General features: G+C 37.7%; 1 protein-coding gene across 1 annotated transcript; it reads left to right on the top strand.

The window, feature by feature from the left end:
* Positions 1-1,605: 1,605 nt before the first annotated feature.
* lig3 (ligase III, DNA, ATP-dependent) lies at positions 1,606-21,357 on the top strand. The gene is given in 19 exon segments (XM_042498608.1): positions 1,606-1,682; positions 3,305-3,876; positions 5,514-5,642; positions 6,558-6,773; positions 6,918-7,069; positions 7,323-7,489; positions 9,208-9,285; positions 10,515-10,683; positions 14,245-14,400; positions 16,340-16,471; positions 16,565-16,644; positions 17,183-17,270; positions 17,364-17,441; positions 18,381-18,504; positions 19,643-19,785; positions 19,904-19,978; positions 20,462-20,479; positions 20,481-20,608; positions 21,276-21,357. Coding segments are annotated over 17 exon segments (2,421 nt in total). The 5' UTR covers positions 1,606-1,682; positions 3,305-3,332; the 3' UTR covers positions 20,553-20,608; positions 21,276-21,357.
* Positions 21,358-21,604: the final 247 nt, after the last annotated feature.

Below are 21,604 nucleotides of genomic sequence, written 5' to 3'. Positions count from 1 at the left end.
CGCAACTGACGTCTATTCGATGCTTATTTTCGTGTTTCTAATAGTAGTGTAATGTTTCAAAGTAATTAAACTTCTGCACAAAACCATACAGTTAATATAGAAACCGCTTTATTATGCGTATCTGTGATGCTAGTTCTTTTCAAAAGTATCTCAGTCATATTTTTATTGTAATTATTTCTATTCTGTTGCTGCACCTTTTCCCTAATTGTATGCATTTTATACAATCTAGTCTTTAGACTTATTTTTATTAACATTATCTCAGTGTTTTTTTTTCCATCTTATGTTATGCATTCTGTGCATTCTAGTTTTACTCTTTTTTAAAATCTTACCTTTACTAGTATTATCAAGAAAGGTATATCCATATGAAGATACATTCTATGTTTACATGTGGGTTATATTATATCTATATGTTTTCTATATCTTTTCATGTGAAGGACTTGGTGCATGTAATCTCTGTGTTGTAAAGCAGAGTGGGCAACATTCCTTGTATGAAAGGTGCTAAAGTTTATTATTATTATTATTATTATTATTTGCAACTGACTTAGTTTTTCAAAGGTCATTGACAATGCAGGAATGAAATGCACCTATGACTTACTGAAGGGGATATACTGCCAACAGCGACATTACTGTTGATGAGGTAAACTAAAACTACCTAGCACAGGATGCATTACATCTTTTACGATGATGAAAAAGATGAAAAAATTACCAAACAAATCTGCCATTGTTGAAGGACATACAACAACAACAACAACAACTAAGCATAATAATAATAACAATTAATAAATAAAATAAAGTCTAGAAAATAATAAATAAATGTAGCTGCAGAAGCACCAAACCACTAAGAGGGATGCTTGCTTTTGCTATACTTTTTGTTAATCATTGCCTTAATTCTATTTTTGTTTTGTTTTGTTTTTATTTGTTTTTCATTCATTGCAGGTATGCAGCTGGTACAAGCACACAAAAGAGTGCATCCATTTCGGGTGATTTTTTTTTTCTGTTTTCTTAATTAGTTAGCTGTGAATAAGTTAAATATATGTGTAAATAGCTAAATAGCTGTATAAAGTTTGTCCTGCATGGTTTTGTCTTTGTTGTTTTATTAAGTTTTTTCAGTGTCCCCATTTATTGCATAACTGAATTTGTAAATATACTTGAGTCATCCATAGTCTATGAGAATAACTGAAAAAAAAAAACAAACAAAACAAAACAACAAGTCCTCCGGCTCAGCAGATGGCGGTCGATACCACCTCTACTACTTAGGTTCATGAACTCTAAAGGAGCATTGTGCAGCCACAACAGCCCATGCTGTGGCTTTAGCTTTGGCTACTTGCGTCAAGTTAATGGGAATCAACCAGTGAGGTACCGGAAACGCAATATTTCTTTTTCGAAGTAAGTTAAGATATCACCTGTTTGACCAAATAGCACACAATCACATGATGCACAAAGTACGGCAGCAGTTTTAACTTCGAGCAAAAATATTGCACACTTAATTAGATTTGCTTTAAATGTAAGTAGCAAAACATTTTCGGTAATATAAGTTTTATTTTGTAGACCGGAACCGGAAGTGTATGTCATCCTAATGATGTCATTGACGTTGACTTGACACTAGTGAGCTGTTGGCTAACAACAATGAAGACGACCAGCAGTTTGAATCGTGCCATCACATATTCCCAAGCTCCCTAACGGTAAAGTCGCTGAATATGTGCAAAAATAGTGATGAAACTTTAACTCAATTTAGAAAATTGGTGCGCAGCTTCATTGCTAGCCGCGCTACCCGTCTGTTAGTGATGTTTATGTGAAACGGAGTGTGTTTGGCTAATGCTAACCAACTAACGTGAGCTAGCCAAACAATTGACTTCGTGTCACTAGAGACGTGACGTTAGCTTGATAATGTACACTTAGTGTTTGGAAATTTTATTTAACGTCAGCACGGTAAAGATAAAGTCAAGTTCACAGATAAAGTTTGATTTAATGTTGAAATGTAGAGGAAGCCCAAATGTATATTGTGTGTTATGTGTGTCGTCCACCCCCTCTTATTACGTTTATGCTTTTCTAATGAATGAAATAAGGTATGTGTAATGAATTAAGGTTTGATAGCAAGCATAGGTATATCGAAGAACTATCGAATGAAATTTTGGTCAATTATTGTTAGACCGGCTAGTATGAAACTTTATTGCAAGTAATTACACCACCACCTCCCTTTTCAGATATACCTGCAATCCTCTCAAATGTGCTTGTGCCATCAAAACGTAGACGTTTGCCAAAATTAGAAAGCTCTCCATGTAGCTATAGCACTAGCTCTCTGCATCTTATGTTCTTTTAACCCTGTGAAGCCTGAACAAGTTTAGTTGATTTCTTTCAAAAACATGAGAAGGCAACGATCCGACAACAAGACGTAGCCCAAAAATTAGCAAGAATTTAGCAAGAACTTGGAAATATATATGCACCATTAATAAAGGAAATTGAAAAAAAGTGTACTTTTGTTGTAACATAATTTCAATATCCAGTTGTAATAATTATAAATAATAAATCCACATTGCGTTCCTATTTCTTTTTTTATTCCCATTTGTACAAACTAATTTCAGGGCATTTCTTGTCACTTTTTACTAATTTCTTGCAATTTGTGAGACAATCTGTGAAGTTGCATATTGCCCCAATGCTCAGGTTTCAAAGCGTTAATGTAACTCACCTTATGTTTAAATGAGTACATTTACAATTTCAGAGATGAGTCAAGATGACCTTTGTGAAACTTTGACATTTGACTTTGTAACACTTTCACTGGTAATGAGGCAACAGGTTTAAAAGTAACTTCACCTAGTCGAAATAAAAGACGATAAGAGAAAAATGGTCATCAGCAGCTACTGGGTCATGATGGCCTGGATCCTGTGGGAATCAATATATCACTTACTTTGGCCCTTTAATGTGTATTTGGAAGCATTGTGACTGCTAATGAGTGAAGTAAGGGCTGACTTGTAGCACACACGTAATCATCAGAATTAAAACAAGTAGGGAAATAGCTGAGGTAGTTGTAATAACAAAAACTTTATTGATATAGCACAATTCATGCATAACATTCAACACAAAGTGCTAAACATAAAAGACAATCAACACATTTGTGATAAAAAATGAAAAGATGATCAAAACAGATGATAAAATATAAAATAAAATAATGTAAAAAAAAAGAAGTTATTGTAGTTTAAACTTTAACTAAAGCTGATGGTCCCAGTAATGTTTGATGTGTCAAAGCAGCTTTTATGTTAAACAAAAAATGTGTTATATCTGTAACCATTTCCTTTGCTTTCTTTAGGTTGTAACGTGACCACCATCACAACTGGATGCACAGACGGCTTATTTTATTAGCTCACAAGACTGTCTGTGTTGGCCTACAGCCTCTTGGAAGACGAGTCAAGTGTCAGCAACTCTGCAAAGTGTGTAGAGCTTTTCCTGTCTCTTCATGCTTTAAACATCTACCTCCAACTCTTCATGCATTCAGTTTTTCCCGGCAAATCCATCATTTCTCCTTAGTATTCAGACTCCTCCAGAACGACTCTCCCGAGCTTTCCTCACATCAGTGTTTGTCCAGCGAGCTAGATATGGCAGAGCAGAGGTTCCTCGTGGAATACGCCAAACGTGGTACAGCAGGATGCAAGAAATGCAAGGACAAAATCGCAAAGGGCATAGTGCGCATAGGGAAGATCGTGCCAAACCCCTTCAGCGAGTCTGCAGGGGAGATGAAAGAATGGTATCACGTGAAGTGTATATTTGAGAAGCTGGAGAGGGCAAGAGCCACTACGAAGAAGATTGAGGACATCACAGATCTGGAGGGCTGGGAGGAGCTGGAGGATGAAGACAAGGAGCTCATTAATAAACATGTTTCAGGTAGGCACATGCAGGCACATGTTAAAATGTTACTTTTAATATTAAAAATCCATAAAGTTCTTGCTCTTATCTTCTTTTGCAAATGCATAGTCTGTAGTTGAGGATTGTGCTGCCCGAGGCTGCTGTGCAGTTTTGATTTAACCAGTTAAAGAGCGTCATGACACAGCACTCCTGATCCATGTCATGGTTAAATGAATTAGTGACAGATAATACAAAGAATCAAGTGGTATCAAACATCGTTGCAGATATCTCTGGAACAAGTATTCCTCCGTTTGCTTCTTTTGCATTTTAATTGTCAGCGATTTGGCATTTCTTGTTTTCAACTTCATGCTAGGTGTGTCTCACATTATTGCACCTAATGCCACATGTATCGGTCCAACCGGTACAGCTTGCTTAATGTTCCACTAGAGTATAATAAATGGGACTGTGTCCTCAGGATGTGCTCACATCAGATTAAAGCAGTGTGATGCTACTCTACTCACTGAAGCTGATTTGAAGCCCTCATTTCAATTTAGGCTTTAAAATTCAGTTAACTTTACTTCACTTTTACTTTATTCCGCTCATGGAAACAGACAGCATAAAATCAAACACAAGTGATTTGCTACATTACATTCTGTAAAAGAAAAGGGCAGGGAGAAGAAAATCTTATTTTACCAGCCCCTTTCTCAAAACTTAATCGACAAATAGAAATAAATGGTCTGTCCATCAGTTACTTAGCAGTCAATACTTACATGGATATAACTCTGTAAGTATTGAAAGCCATACACATCAAGTTAACACTGTTTAAAAAAAAAAAAACATTACCCGGTAACATCATATTGTCTAATTACTTTCTCCTCATACATATTTTTGAACTGAAAGATATTGATATTAACCTTTTAATTGAATTCCGCAGTATGACACCACAAACTGAAATACACATTTGCTTTAAAGTAGTTTGTGCATACTAATGTTTAAAATCAAATTTCCTTCTATGATCCTCATCCTCTGAAATAAAAAGAAACCATTTTTGTCTATTTTCTGGTAATACTCTGTTTTTTGCCATGAACATAACTAACAAAGTCTGTGATTCAACTAGATGTTTAAGTTTCAGTAATCCTGTCTTGATAAACAGTCCATTGGTATGTTCTCTTTAATCCACTCTATGTATGATTTGTAATACTCTTTTCTGCAAAATAAACAATGTCTGTATGTTTTTTTGCACACGGTTCCCCACACTTCCACACAATAACTTAGGTAAGGCAAAATAAGAGAACAGTACATCATTCTCATTGCCTTATAATGTAACGCATACACTGCTGTGCTCAGAACAGAAATATTCTCGGACACTTTAGTTTTTACATGTGCTATATGGGATTTCCATGTCAGTTTGTCATCCAAAATTACACCCATAAATTTAAACTCAAACACTCTTTCAGTAGCAATTCCATCAATAAATAGTAGGTTAGAATTAACCATGAAATTAAACAGATTCAGGATTGAAATAAACGACGAGGTAAACATATGACATATCGGAGTGATCAAGTGTCCATTCAAAAGCCATTCAGAGTTCACATCTTAGATCCGGTTTAAGTCACTGTTTCTCTTGTGTAAGAAAAACTTAAATTTGTTCTAAAGCTTTTTTCCTTGTCTTGTAGACTTGATGGCTAAAGTCAATGCAAGTCCAAAGAAAAAGGTGCAGGCAAAGATGAACGCCAGTGCCCAGCTACTGGCACCGCCGGCTGACCCATCTGTCAATGCTCCACGCAAGTTCTCAGGCTTCACTGGTAAGAGACGCATCTAAGCTGTTCAGAGAATATCAAACTGCAATAAGCTTGTCAATATCACAGCAAAAACAATTGATGCAAGGGATATTATATTAAAATGGTTGATTTTCTCACTCAGAGAAAGCCAAGATGAACAGCGTGGGTCAGAAAGGGTTAGAAAAATATGTTCCTTTTTAATCAGATTTTTCGCTCATGCAGGAAAGGGCCTTTAACACACCACAGTTTTTCTCAATCACATTTGCACTGACAAACTGTGTTTTTGATGCTGTGAAACTGTTGACAGTAAGATCCAGAATATTCAGCTCAACATGTAAATATACAGTTCAGATTAACATACCACCAGAGCAAACATCTCTGACAGAGAGGGCTGCTGCTCACCACTGACTTTACACGTCACCTTCACAATTTTGCCCAATTAATTAGTGTTTCACACATTCAGATTTTCATATTAACCGATAAGTGGGAAATTCAGGAATAATTCTATGATGGGTCTGTAAAATGGCACCTTCAGCTTTCTGTCAGCATCTAAGTTATTTCACCTCTGCAGAAAATGCAGCCTTTTTCCTCTTCTCTTGCATATTGCTTCAATGCTCACATCAAATGTCAATTACAGACGTCTAGAGTGTAGTAGGAAATGTCAGCAAGCTTGTTCAATACACAGTCTGGACTGTAGCAATAAAAAGGAACTGATTTTTTAAAAAATGTTTTAAGTAATTGTTTGCAGTAAGCCAAAGTAAGAAAGGCAGACATTTCCCAGAAACTGAATTATCCTCTTAGAAGTGATCAGTAAATTCTGAAACTCTCGGATAACCATTTAAAGCTTGAATTCTGTTTCCACTGGTGAATGCAGCCAAAGCACTTGCTTTTTCAATTTTGTCTCATCACACGTCCTCTTCCACTGCACCGTCCTGTCAGCTGCGAAAGCTGGCAGCTCCAGCAGCCCGGGACCATCCTCTGCGTCTGCTGGTGTCAGCCAGGGCAGCCCCCTGTCCTCCAAGCTGTGTGACCCCCAGCACAAGGACTGCCTCTTCAGAGAGTTTCGCAAGCTGTGTGCTATGGTGGCTGAACACAACAGCTACAATACCAAGACACAGATTATTGAAAAGTTCCTCAAGAAGGGCTCAGGTGGAGGTTGGTGTTTTAATCTGTGTTTTTTGTTTGTTTTTTAAAATTGTGTTTATGGTCTTCAGCAGATTTCTGCATGACTGCATGTAACAGAGACCAGGATTTGTAATGCTAAAGATTTATCATTAATCTTATTTTCTTCCATCCTAGATAAATTCCACGGAGATCTTTACCTGACATTAAAGCTGCTCTTGCCAGGAGTTGTAAAAAGTGTCTACAACCTCAATGACAAACAGATCGTAAAACTCTTCAGCCGCATATTCAGATGTGACCAGGAGGCAATGGTGCGCGATCTGGAGCAGGTCTGTGATCCACATGTTCTCTCACATGAACTCTTAATGTTTTGCAAAATGACTGTTTAATTTTACACCTAAAAATCCTCTTGTCGGTGATTTTCAAAGCAGTTCCACTTGTATTGGTAGGTTGAAAATATATTTCTCCGGGGATTTCATTCTGTGCCAATTATAGTCTCTTGACATTGTATTTTGAAAGTGATGACAGAAACTGTCAAAAATGACAGTTTTAAAACATATTGGATGTCTTTTTTTTTTTAAGGGCGATGTGTCTGAGACTGTGAGGATGTTCTTCGAGGAGAGCAAATCATTTCCTGCGGCTGCCAAGAGCCTCCTAACCATCCAGGAAGTGGACGCCTCACTAACCCGCCTTGCCCAGCTGACCAAGGAGGATGAGCAGCAGACCGAGCTGGAGTATATCGCCAAAAAGTAATGCAGCACATCATTGTTTTTATATTGATTGGGCTGGGTAGTAAAACATTACTATACGTTATTTCAGTGAAGTGTTTAGTACTGTGGAGCTGCTATAGTAGAAATAGTTAAAGGTAGGGCTGCACAATTAATCAAATATTAATCTTGGTCAGGATTTTGACCCTCCACCATTAAATGAGCACAATCGACTGTGATATTGAAGTTTAAAATGCGTGCTCAGCCCATAGAAAACTCTACTGCATATCAAATCCTGAACTAATAGCCAGCCTCCACTTTCAATGAGCTGTCACACCGCTACGTGCACCTGCAGCTGCAGCCTGTGAAAAACTTTTCCCGAATGATGCAAGGGGCAAACAAAATCATCCGTTCATCAGCCATGATAATCTGTTGTTTGGAAGTATTTTGCACAGCGTCAAGAGAGGGCAGAGCTATATTTTACTCCAGAACAACTTTGTTTTGTATGTTTTTTCTGGTTCTCTAAATAATCAGTATGTAAAATGCATTCTCTAAATCTGTGACTGAATACAGTCCCCCCAAAATGCTCTATTTACTATTATTTAAGTAACAGCTGCTGAAAAAGTATTGGTGTTCAGCCGTTGTAGGATATTACTTTGACTTTTTTTGGAGCAAAATAAACTACAGGTTTAGATTCAAAGGGATGATTAACCTTTTGAAACCTGGAGCGACATGACTTTTCTTGTGCTGCTTTCTGATGCCTTTCACAAGTATTCAAATCTTTGAACCCTGAGCAAATTGGTGTGCTTTCTTTCAAAAACATGATAAAAAAGGCAATGATATAAATGTTTCGATTTAGAAAATTACTTAAAAAAAGGTAGGAAAAATATCTAGGAAAAAGATCAATCTTTTACAAAGTTTATATATATATAATTTTCTCATACTATTGATTTTAGGGTAATTTCTTTCATTTCTCATTGCCTTCTTCCCATGTTTTTGAAATAAAATATGGCAGATTGCTCAGGTTTCAGAGGGTTAAGGGGGTCTATGGCTGAGCACTGTTGGTACAGGGAGAGAGGTCAGAGGCAGATTAACCTAGTGATTTGATATATCACTGCAAACGTTCTACTAAAGCACAATTCATCATGCCTTGTCTTTTGTAGCAGTACCTCTCTACCTTACGTCTCTTTTGGTGCTAGATCTGTCAATGATGTTCAAATAGTTGTTTTTTTAAAGCAAAGATTTTACTACAAAATACGTAAAAGACAGGAAGACAAGTTGTCTGATTTCCTTTCACAGTATTTGTAAATGTTGCCATTATTTGTTTCCACTTGTTTTTCTTGCACTGCTTTTTTCCCCTCTTTGTAGTTTTTTGGTTATCTGCCTCAGGCATGTCTAACTAACACACATACTCGACATCCTTATTTGACATTCTACCCTCCACAGTAGCAGATGCCAGAGTGGGACTGTGTTTATTTGACATAAATAATATTTTTCAAGCTGTAAATAGATAGAGGCATTGTTTTGTGCTGTACTGAAAAAAAAGGTTTACTTCTTCTTTATGTTGGAGATCATGTTTTCTTAATTTTCACAATTTTCTGTGACAGTAAAGTAAGAAAGGCCATTATTTTATATGAATGTTGCAGTGTTAAATTAGAGCCTTTGTGGTCATAACTGACTAGATTTCTGCTTTCTGTAATACTGTAGCTTTTGCTTCACAATTTTACCCCACTGATAATCTGCATTCTCTTTCATAATAGATGCACCGGTAACGACCTGAAATGCATCATTCGACTTATTAAGCACGACTTGAAGATGAACGCTGGAGCAAAACATGTGTAAGTGTCTTTGTCTTCTGCCTATAAGTTAATCTACATTGTGTTATTTCAGCACTGTGACGGAAAGTTGTACAGCGATCAGCTACAACATGAAAACCACTGACAGGTGAACTGAGTAACATTGATCATCTTATTATAATGCAGTGTACTGCTGGGAAACCTTTGGTCCTGCCATTTATATGGATGCCACTTGACATGCACAACCCACCTAAACACTGTTGCAGACCATGTACCCCCCTCTTGGCAACAGCACTTCCCCGATGGCAGCAGACCTCGCAGGACAGTTCGCAATGTCACGCTGCAAAACCCGCTCAAGAATGGCCAGAGGAACATGACAAAGAGCTCCAAATTCCCTGTATCCTAATCCGATCCATTATCCATGGGATGTGCTGGTAGCCCAGAGTCTTGCATTCATGCCTGGACTGTCTGACCTGTCGAGCCACGGACATTGGACCTGTGAGGATGTCATGTGGCATCTGGCACCAGGGTGTTGGCAACAGATCCTATGGTTTGCGGTTGTGTGGTACTAGCACATCCCACATATGCTCGATCCGTGGGGTATTCCTGAACAGTTTCTGCAGTGTGGCATGGCGCATTATATTACTGCATTGTATTGGGAACTGACATCAGGGAGTGCCACTGCCATGGGGGTGAGGGAGGGTGCACTTGGTCTGCAACAGCATTTTGGTGGGTGGTGCTCATCAAAAAGCATCAGCATGAATGCCAGGACCCAAAGTTTGCCAGCAGAACATTGGATTGTAAAAAGATTTTCAATAAACAAAGTACTCCCCCCTTTTTTTCATAATCTCTTAATCGCTAACAATCAATTTCATAATTACTCCACCCGAAAAAGCACTCCAGCTTTGGCCCCCAAATCATGAACCACTTCAACCCAATTTAGTATCACATACAGCAGCTCCAAGATATGGAATTCATTTCCTCCTTTCTTCTGTAGGATTTAAAAATCTGTGAAAAATATCGTACTACAACAATAGCCCAACATGATGTGTGTTTTTTCATGTTTATCTTTTCTTCTGTTTTTCTTTTTTCTTCACATAATTATTTCTGTCCTCATCTGCCTGTACCTTCTTATTTACATTTTTATTTTTTCATATATATATATATATATATATATATATATATATATTTATTTATTATCTGTCAGTGATTTTCATGTTGTGGCTTATCTGTGTATTTATATACTAATAAACTCCTCTTTCATTATGCAGCTTGGATGCTGTGGATCCAAATGCTTATGATGCCTTCAAGGCCTCGCGCAATCTTGGTGATGTGATTGAACGGGTGTTGAGGAATCAGCAGGATGCGACTAATGGCTCAGGACCCAGGAAACTCCTCACTGTGGAGGCCTCGCTCATGACCCCCGTTCAGCCCATGTTGGTGAGTACCCCTACTAAAATGTGAAGAATGTCTACACTCACTGTTTTTTAAACTTATTCCTGATTTAACTGTTTAGTCTTTATGTGAAGTTAAGTCTCAAAAGCATTTTTAAATGAATTTTAGAGATAAACATTAAAATGTTTTTGCTTTGACAACTTTAATACAATGACATTTGACCTTTCTGACCTCATAAATTATTACTTGAGATTAGGGATGGGTTACCAAAATCTCATCTTAAACAGGACACAGTGCTGAACTATTAAAGCTTGTTGTATTGACAAGCTCCGACATTAATGGTTCTGCTATCGATATTAGAGAAATGAAGAAAATATTTTGCTTGAAGTCACATAAAAGTTATCTTGTGCAGTCTTTGTCTCACAAAGTCCGTTTATAATTGGAAACAAGATTAACATGTTAGTCTTTGATGCATTTTCGCTCTTCAGTCCTGAAAAGAGCTCTGTGTATCAGAGCCCGCAGTCTGCTGCATGTGCGATGGGCGGGGTCAGTGCTGCCACTCTGTCTCATACACATGCGGGGGCCCGGGCTCTCAGTGACACACTCCAAAGTCTGGTTATGCTTTTCAAGAGTTAATGCTGACATTGGTCATTACCACAAGTGCAAAAACTGTTTTACACTAAAGAGAGAAAAGATGAGCAATCTTTACATAAAGGGGCATAAATGCACCGTTTCCGACCAGCTATCTCATAGTTCATCTCCTGTTATCCCATCCACCTCAGGTATGTTTGTCTATAATAGTGATTCATTTAAAAATGCTATTACTGAATGATAATTTATGTTCTTACATATATAGAAAGTAAAGCAATGTTAATTCTTTTCTTAATTTCTTTCTTAAATTTTTCTCCTTAAAAACCCCCAAAAAAGAACCAATAAGAGTGCTGTTACAGTACCAGATTGATATGCAGTATTGGTAAGAGTAGCAGTACTATAATAACCTTAATGATACCCAATTAGAGATGCACATACACAATGAATCAACATGATGTTTCCTCCAAGCGAGGCTGTCTAAATTCTAATTCATTATACATCATATATCCAGCAGTAGTCCAATACTATAATAATCTATTTTTGCTTGAGGGCAAGGAATCAGGGCTATCTGTAAAGATATATACTGACTAAATTTGAAAAATGTTTCCAATAAAAGACAGTAATTGTTGCTTTAATACCTTTTTATTTGCAAAAGAAAAAAGGTTGGAAGTAAGATATGACCTTCTGAATTGTTGAAGTAATTTAACAGGGTGATTGTCCTAGTGCCAAAGGCATTGTTAAGACGTCTTAATAAATTTTGGCTCAAAGGCTTAAAGTAGATTCTTACACTGTTGTATGCAAGAAAAAAAGATTTAGATAAAACACATTTCTTTCAGTTTTTTTTTAAATAATTGTACTATAACAAAAGCACATTTTTGTTCAGTTAAAATTAAAATGGCCAGACAGAGTCAAAACAAAGCAAACGTGCCTCCACACATGCATTCAATAATGGAGAAAAGACTGACTGTATTTGTTAAGCTGTGTCACTGCCTGTGACTCGCCTGCCAAAAGATTGAATGAGGTCCCAGATTCTTTCACATTGGGGAGAAACAATAAAATAAGGAGAATATGATGTTCAAGCTGTTTCCAGACAACCAAACAGGCAGCAGCTGGACCCGTCAGATAACTCTCAACTCTAAATATGACCATCCTGAATCCCGCTTTATAAATGCAGCTATTAATTCAGCATGACTTGAATGTGCTTTCCAAAAAATCTACAGACCATTAAATTGCACATAACGCAGGAGGCTTTTAATTACACAATAAAAAAGTAAATTTAAATTCACTGCAGCTATATCCAATTTTAGTTCATAAACTAATAACACTGTCCAGTTCCAAACTTCCCACAGGCTTCCAACTCGTGTTTTCAGTTTGGACTTCCTTCTCTTTTTTAAGGTGTACTATGCAGAATTGGTGGTTACTGTTTATAATCACACTCAACTGTGAAAATTAAAGTTAAAACCAACCCCACATTAACTCTCATTTGGCATGAATGATGATTGAGAGAGATTACCTCTGCATGCGTCTATACATTGTTTTTAGGACCGTACTGCATAGTTATCTTTAACATTAGTTTGCAGAAGATGCACGTTAGGAACGGAAACACATGAAATTGACTCAGCAGAGTATGGACATATGTGATTTAGGTGTCTTCCATATAAAATAGAATAGAATATAAATACTTTATCCCGTGAGGGAAATTGTTTTGTTACAGCAGCAAGTAAGAGAGCAGCAACTGAATGAAATATTCGTTAAAAAGAGAAAAAATAATGCAAATATATATAAATACAAAGGAAGCCACTTACCATAGAGTAGAATAAAATAACAATAATAATAGTGAAAATATGTACAGTATGTACAGAGAACAAACAAACAAAAAGCCAAAATCACGTCTTATCGTTCATTGTAATACTGGTATAACTTTCAATATGATAAGAAAAAATCATGTCATGATAATGGCAATATTCCAACTTGTGGACATAATGTTGTCATATCGTTATGCACGGCAACAACAAGCATGTCCAAAAGCATACTTGCTGCCTGTTACCGATGTTATTTACAAACTACAGAAATGAGAAATATTTTTGGGGGGTTTTAACTGATTATCTGAAGCTAAACTGTTACGTTTATGCTGACATGTAAAACAATACACTTATTTTGTTGCAATTATATGTTTCTGAAATTAATATTAAAATATTTTCTTTAGTTTTCTATATTTTGTCATATCTTCGCCAGTATCGCTGAAGCAAAAATTCCCTGAAATATCTCATTGTTATTTTAGGGCCATATCACCCACACTAAGTGATGAGCTTCAAAATAGTGATATCCATCAGTGTAACGGTGCAATATTACCAGAATACACTGCTAGATTATTGAGAAGGATATATTAGGATATTTAGGATATTTGTGATTATTAAGACAAACACACGTCTCATAACAGTTGAGTTTCAGATGGAGTTTGGCTGAGTACAGTGCTGGCTTTTTCTCAGATGTCTTTATCATTATTGTTCTCTCCTTTATTTAAAACCAACGCCTTGATGCAACAAATTGGTCTTACTTTTGTAGCTGTGGCCATCATTTCTATTGATTATGATAACACTTTAATCAACCAAGTAATTGCTGAGATGTGGGAACACAGCAACAGTATCTAAACCACTTTTTCTCTTCCAACTCAGTCTGTTCTGACCTGGGGCGTTAGATTTTTTGTTTCCTGACCTGTCAGACTTCTTCTCAGTTATTCCACAGTTATGTTGCTATATCTCAGTAGTTAACTTGGTGAGTACGATGTTATTATTGATGAGAATAATGCCCAGTAGCTTAAAGGATATGCAAATAACCTTAAGAACAAATGATCCCTTAAAGGTACGTAAAAATTGAGTTTCCAGTGACAGCAAAGTCTAAAAGATGGCTGACTTTTGCCACAGGAGCAACTCCGGGAAACTTTTAATGAGAAGTCATTATGAATTAGAATTTGGTCCTCGCTGAGAGCTTGTTGTTTTCCTTTTGTGATTTCAGGCGGAGGCTTGTAAATCCATCGAGTACGCCATGAAGAAATGCCCCAACGGGATGTACTCAGAGATCAAGTATGATGGAGAACGTGTGCAGGTCCACAAAAACGGAGACAACTTCAGCTACTTCAGCCGCAGCCTCAAGCCAGTCTTACCACACAAGGTCAGTCTTATCACACAAACACACACACACACACGTGTATGCACACCCCTACAGTGCAGATGCAAACACACACACACACACACACACACACACACAAACAAACGCGTGTACGCACATCCCTACAGTACAAATGCAAGCCACGAAGCTATATACCAATTAGTCTGACAATGCATGTCAGAATAAAATCTCCTCAGGTTTGCTCCTGCAGGATTAGCAATTTAAAGGTATTTTCCCAGCGTGAAATTCAGACATTTCCCACAGTGATTTTCCAGCATTTGCTCTCTCAGCGTGAGGCCGAGAGCCTTAAACATGCAGGGATAAATAGCTACACATCATGTCCATTAGCTCTGAAACCACTAGAGGCTGCTGTTGTGCACAAAATATGTATTTCACAGCAAACTTGAACTGCAGAGAAGAGCACCAGCCAGGACAAAGAAAAGCCTTAGAGCTTTCATGCGCTCAGATAAATACAAGCAGTGTGCCTCAACTCATCTCATGGAGGCTTCACACTTATTTTTTCTTTCCTTTCTCATAAGTCTGCAGACTTCTGAATGCTGAACTCTTTTTCTAAGCTCCTACCGTTTCTCCTTCAGCCTCACACATCATCAGTATCAGTATTGATGACGATACCTGGAGGCACGCCCCTTGGTTACTCAGCTTCTGAGCAGCTATTTAAGTCCCAGATGTACTGCCTTTCCCTCCTGGGGCTTTCTCCTGCTGCTTTCTGTCGTAGCACGGCCCAGCTTATGTTTTTTTTTATCCTGGTTGGCTTTAAACATGTCACCCTGCCTGAATGCCCTGCCCATGCTATCAGATAAATTGCTTGTAACAGACCCTCTGCCACTGTAACTGGGCAATTTATGTTAATGCTGGTTAACATTCTGTAGGGGTAGAATTAACAATAGCCCAAATTTCCTCGTGTCTTAAATTCTGATAAATGATAATACAACAGAACTGTTCGGATCATGGAACATGGAGCGCGTATACATGGGCATGAATAACCCGTTTATGGGGCTTATCCCAGTTATGATCATAATCAGGATGTTTGAATGAGCACAGAAATATCGGGTTATTCATATTCCTCTGATAAATAAACAATGGGAGAATAGAGCAATGGGGAATATTAAACCCTCGCTGCACCTTTATTTCCACTTTACAGTTTTACTTATTTCTTCTCTTCTCCGATCACCAACAACTGTCTGCTTTGAGCACTGACAACTGTCTTTCTCTTTGTCTTGTTCTTGAAACTGTGCACACACATGCACACGCTACCTAGTGACTCACCTAACATTTTTCCTGAAAGCAGTTATTTACACCACTAAAGACAAAACTCAGTTTCATCATTGCTCCAGCAGTAAGGCGCCGTCGCAGCTTCCATTGTCTTTATTTCTGTTACGTCACTTGGTTAAAGCCTTGCCTCTGCAGCGGCTCTCAATACTCGGGGAAAAAATGCATGCATGCAACAGTATCCTGATTTCTTTTGGAATACTCAGATCATGCAGCACTGAGGGAGAAGGTCTTATCTCGGTTTCTGAAAACGGGATCTTTTTTAGTCATGTGATCGTCTTTAATCACATTTTTACAACTTGCTATACTATGACGTTTTTGTCACATTTTTATTGACATACTACACTATGACTTTTGTATCTGAAACAGAATATGAAATGTGCTGTAGTATGCATGCATTTTTTTGTGTTTTTTTTTCCATCTATATCAGGTTAATTCACCTTATTAGTCAGACATTTATTTACCGGAGTGGTGCCAATCTCTGTCATCCTGCTTTAATAGTTGTTTGAAATGCTTGTTATTTCTCCTCCGCACCTAACCTCTGTGTGTGTGTGTGTGTGTGTGTGTGTGTGTGTGTGTCTGTGTGTGTCTGTGTGTGTGTGTGTGTGTGTGTGTCTGTGTCTGTGTCTGTGTGTCCATGTTGATGTTTCAGGTTGCCCATTTCAAGGACTACATCCCTCAGGCGTTCCCTGGAGGCCACAGTATGATATTGGATGCTGAAGTCCTTCTAATTGACACAAAGACCAGTAAGCCCCTGCCCTTTGGGACATTGGGTGTTCACAAGGTGAGAACACCACATCTTTTTTTTCTTCTTTTTTTTGTACATGAATTTTGATAAATCATTGTTGTCACACCTGAAACCTCTCTCTCCGTTCAGAAAGCTGCCTTTCAAGATGCCAACGTGTGCCTTTTTGTTTTCGACTGTATCTACTTCAACGGCGTGAGTCTCATGGAGAGGTAATGTGTTTTTATTCCATTCACTATCTTAAAAACATCTTTGCATCCCATTGTAAAAGGATAACAGAAATTCTCTGTCTAAAAGTGAACAAACACTATGACAATGAAGCATTTGCTGTTTTTTTGTGGTTTGCCCTGTTATGCCCGTGTTATTTATTGTGTTTGGATTCATTTTTTTGATTTATTATCATTCATTTATAAAATCAATATATTGAAAGGTCCTTTTTCTCGTGGGTTTGGTAGTTTTACTTGAGATTTTCTTTAATGAAAGAAATCAAGGGCAGGTCTTTGCTAAAACTGTGTAAAATATCTATTCATGTACAGTTAAGCAACAGCAGATATTTCACAATAATTAGGATATTTTATTATACACAAAAACTCAGAAAAAAATGTCATACTTGTTTTCATTTTAAAATATATATATTGAATTTTTATCATCTAGTTGTGTCACATATTCAGTTTATATTAATAGCTGTAGGCATTATTTGTAAATAGAACAAGTTGTCTTACATTTATCCACTGTCATCATATTCTCCAGGCCTCTGTCTGAGCGCAGGAAGTTCCTGCACGACAACATGGTTGAAGTCACCAACAGGATCCTGTTCTCAGAGATGAAACACGTCACTGTGAGTAAAACTGAGAATTTGGCTTCCTGCTGTATGTATACAGTACATCTGTAATAGTTCATGATATTGTGTGTGTATTTGTGTGTGTGACAGAGGGCTGGAGACCTGGCTGACATGATAACTCGTGTCATCAGAGAGGGACTTGAAGGCCTTGTGCTTAAAGACGTCAAGGTTAGTTGCTTTTTATCTCTAAAGAGAAAGGACTTGGTGGGAATATGTATCTAATATTCGTAACAGTGGAAAGAATGTGAACACAGTTAACGAGTTATACTGCAATTACATGAATTCAGGTAGACAGTAGACGGACAACACCTCCTGGATGGCACAGGAAAAACAGTTTAATGGAGTGGCAGGACAGCAAAACGTCCTGTGCCTATTATATTTCTGGTATCAGGGTTCCCATGGATCTGTAAGAAGTCTTAAAAGGCATTGAATTAAGTAATCTAAAAATAAGGCCTTAATTGGTATTAAATTGTCTTAAATAAACCTTTTAAAGTCTTTAAAATGCTCAGACATGGGAGATAGATATTTTTTAATATTTATATTATTTTACAATAAAAGATTGTGTTTAATTGTCTCTAAGCAACTGATGTTTATTTTAGTTGTTGTAAAATTGGTCTTAGATTTCTTTCCAAGTGACATTAAAAAGTCATAAGTCTTAAATCTAACTTGCCTAAAGCTGTAGGAAACTGGGTTTGTAATTATTGCAGTAGAATGCAACGTTCTTTTATTATATTCTATTGCAAACTTAAAATTATGTTAAATTCTAATCAAAACAATAGATGTTTCATTCTTTTCTAACAAGAATAGTGAAAAGAAAACTAGACCTGGTGCATTCCTTGTTTATGCTTGTCTAATAAAAGAAATTATTAGCATCCTGTTGTCCAGACTGTCCGTGTATTCCCTTTGTTTGATGGAGTCCTGTAACATCCGATAGTGAGTTCTGTTGCAGAGGACGGCAAAAAGTTAAAAGATTTACTAATTTACCGTCCTGGTCTTTGCCATTAAAATGATACCTGGTTTGCTGTCTACCGTTTAACTGAATCCATGTGAATGCACCAATCTACGTAACGATGATAAGCGCTGTATATGTATGTGTTTATGTCTCAGGGCTCGTATGAACCAGGGAAGCGCCACTGGCTGAAGGTGAAGAAAGACTACTTGAACGAAGGAGCGATGGCAGACACAGCGGACCTGGTGGTGCTAGGGGCCTTTTATGGAAAAGGCTCAAACGGTCTGTAAAGCCACACAATCCGCTTCATTCATTTCTTAAGATGATTCTTTATTATTTGTTTTCACTGAAATTTTGTCTTGCATCCGCAAGCTCTCAAAAATCAACAGAATAGTATAAAAACACATAAAAACATCTGTTAGGTCACCCTCCAGCAGTCATCAAAAAGACTATACAATAAGTGACCATATGTCCCTCTGACAAACACTGTTATGTGAGAAACATTCACATTAACGACATCATACATCTTTTATTTATGTCTTTATGCACGTGTCTCTTCCACATCTTCATGCTCTCATTTGTGCTGATTGTTTTTATGGCCCTTTTTTATGTGTAGGCACTTCCCGTAAGATGAGGAGGGACACCCAAATTAGTTAGCTATGACAGTTTTACTATTACTCTTATTTTTTAATAATGTTATGAAAATTCTTTTAATGATCAGAGGGACCATTTTGTCTTCACGTTTTAGCAGTACTGACAGTTAATATGGTGATTATATGCACAGTCCCTTTATTAAACAATACAATGGTGCCCGTGTAGAGCGGTGGGTTAAAATATTATCAGTATGAGTTGAAATATGTAAATAATCAGTGTGTAACTTCACTCTGAAATGATGGTGAAATGATCAATTATACAACTCTAACAGAGCTTGAATACAGAAGCCCAGAATCCAGCATAGTAGCATTTTATGTGAAAAATATGCAGATGGAAGATGGTACATAAAGAGAGGATGTCATTGGATAGAGCATACAAGCAGCAAGATACGGGAGCCATTGTGGAGGCTCGGTAATGAGCATATAACACAATGGAAGCATAACAAATGCAAAAACAAAGGTACAAATCTCAAATGCATGGCTAATGAAGACAGCTCATGCAGTGTGAAGACGAGCTAATAGAGCAGAAAAAAACGGATGAAAACACTTGTCGTAACATACTGTGGGACAAAGAAAACAACAGCTTGAAATAAGACTTTACAAGTGGATTTGAGGAGGCTAGTTTTGGAAAGTTAAGTGAAATTATGCAGTGTACGAGTGTGCGTTCAGAGCCAGAGGAGGGACGGTTAATGGGTCTGCAGAGTCTCCAGCGGCAGCACTTTCCTTAATTTCTTTCCTAATGCCATGTGTGTTCTTGTACCCACCAGGGGGCATCATGTCCAGTTTTCTAATGGGCTGTTATGACCCACACTCCAAGAAATGGTGCACAGTCACCAAGTGCTCCGGAGGCTACGATGACGCCATGTTGGCACGGCTCCAGAAAGAGCTGGATGTGATCAAAATCAGCAAGGTCAGAGAGGATCCACTTAGACGCCTGCCTGGAATATTGAGCTGATGTAATAAACTTGAAGATTAATCATTTGTGTGTGTGTGTGTGTGTGTGCGTGTGTGTGTGTGTCTTTGTGTAGGACCCAAGCAAAATCCCAGGCTGGATGAAAATCATCAAGAACTATTATCCAGATTTCATTATTCGTGATCCGCAGGTGAGATTTCACTATTCAGCACATTTGTTTTACCCAGTGGGTCTGTTCATGCACAGCCTGTTGTATATCCGAACTGCAGACCTTTAAATAAAGCTATACGTTAAAAGCATTCTCTTGCATATGTCTTCTGCAGGAACTTTCAGAATAAATTACTCTCAAATATATTGAGATAATGACCATCGGTGCTGCAGGGCTGGGAGATGCACATTTGCTGAAAGCAGTTTTACATGAAAACACTTTAACTTTAGAGATTGAAAACATTTGATTGAAATGACCCTTTCTGGCTTTCAAGTCTGAAAATAGAACTTAGTAATGAAATCCACAAACTTCTTTCCTCAAAAGGTAATAGTCATGGCTTTTTTGGCCCCGATTTGAACAGACATTAGAATTGCTTTTTTTTTCGTCTTCTCATTTTATGGAAAGCTCTCATATATTTGCCTTGTCATTTATGTTTCACCTGCTGTTGTGTTTCCTCTGCTGCAGCAAGCACCTGTCTGGGAGATCACAGGCGCAGAGTTTTCCAAATCTGAAATGCACACCGCTGATGGCATCTCTATCCGCTTTCCCCGTATGACGCGCATCCGTGATGACAAGGACTGGAAGACTGCTACCAACTTGGACCAGCTTAAGGTAGGACATCACCTTTGTGATTCAAGCACACATGCTGTGATCTGATAAGAGTAAGTCATGAATAGTTATTCCTGAGTGCAGGAAGAGTGAGTTGTGTGCAGTTTAACTGGAGAAAAAATAACTTTGCACACCTTCTTTGATGAGATATGGCTCCTTCAAGGTCATGACTTGAAGGGAGTGTTTTCTTAAATGCAGTTAACTGAAGGTACCATGGGAAATAATCACCGAAACTGAATGAATAGGTTGCAATGAGATGTCAATCACAAAAGTTGGCATCCGTTAGTCATAGTAACTGAACCCCTAAATTTTATGTCCTGGGATTGTTTGTTGCAAATTACTTGCAATTCCCATCTACATATCTGATGGGAGTTTGGTGAGAGGGAGGGTAGGGAGTGGGGAGGTAATGTGCTATAGGTGATGGGAGGAGTGAAATTAAGCTTGCTGTTTAACACTGCACTCCTGTGACTGCATAAGTATAATTTAAACGTTGAGGATCAAATTTGTAGTCAGTTTCCCTGCAAACATTGACAAATGGATTGAAATACTGTCTGAGGCACTAAAACGCCTGCGCTAAATTATTTGAATGCAACAAGTCTTCAATCTCTCTGACACAAAACATTACATCTCTTGGCTGAAGCCCATGTTGTCATTTCATCACTCTGCTTAGGAGCTGTACCGCATATCCAAGGAGAACTGTGACTTTAAAGTGACAGCTGGACCGTCTACGTCCAACGATGACAAGGGCTCATCAGGAGGGGACAGCGGAGGAAGCTCCCCATCGTCCCATGGAAATGCTCAACCCAAAAAGACGAGTAAGTACACAGCAGAAAGATGCATCTATTTTCGCTATTTTTGTGTGTTTAAATTACTCTAGTACAACAGTTTATATCACAAAAATATTTTGATAAAATATCAAAACATAGTATATCAAAACATTACCTCAAAAAAGAATGGCATAGTATATCAAAAAGTTTCATCACAAAAGTCATAGTATGA

The sequence above is a fragment of the Plectropomus leopardus genome, chromosome 13 (genome assembly GCF_008729295.1).
Source record: "Plectropomus leopardus isolate mb chromosome 13, YSFRI_Pleo_2.0, whole genome shotgun sequence".
Classification (NCBI taxonomy): Eukaryota; Metazoa; Chordata; class Actinopteri; order Perciformes; family Serranidae; genus Plectropomus; species Plectropomus leopardus.
The sequence above is the reverse complement of the archived record's forward strand: the minus strand, read 5'-3'. Positions and strand labels throughout refer to the sequence as shown.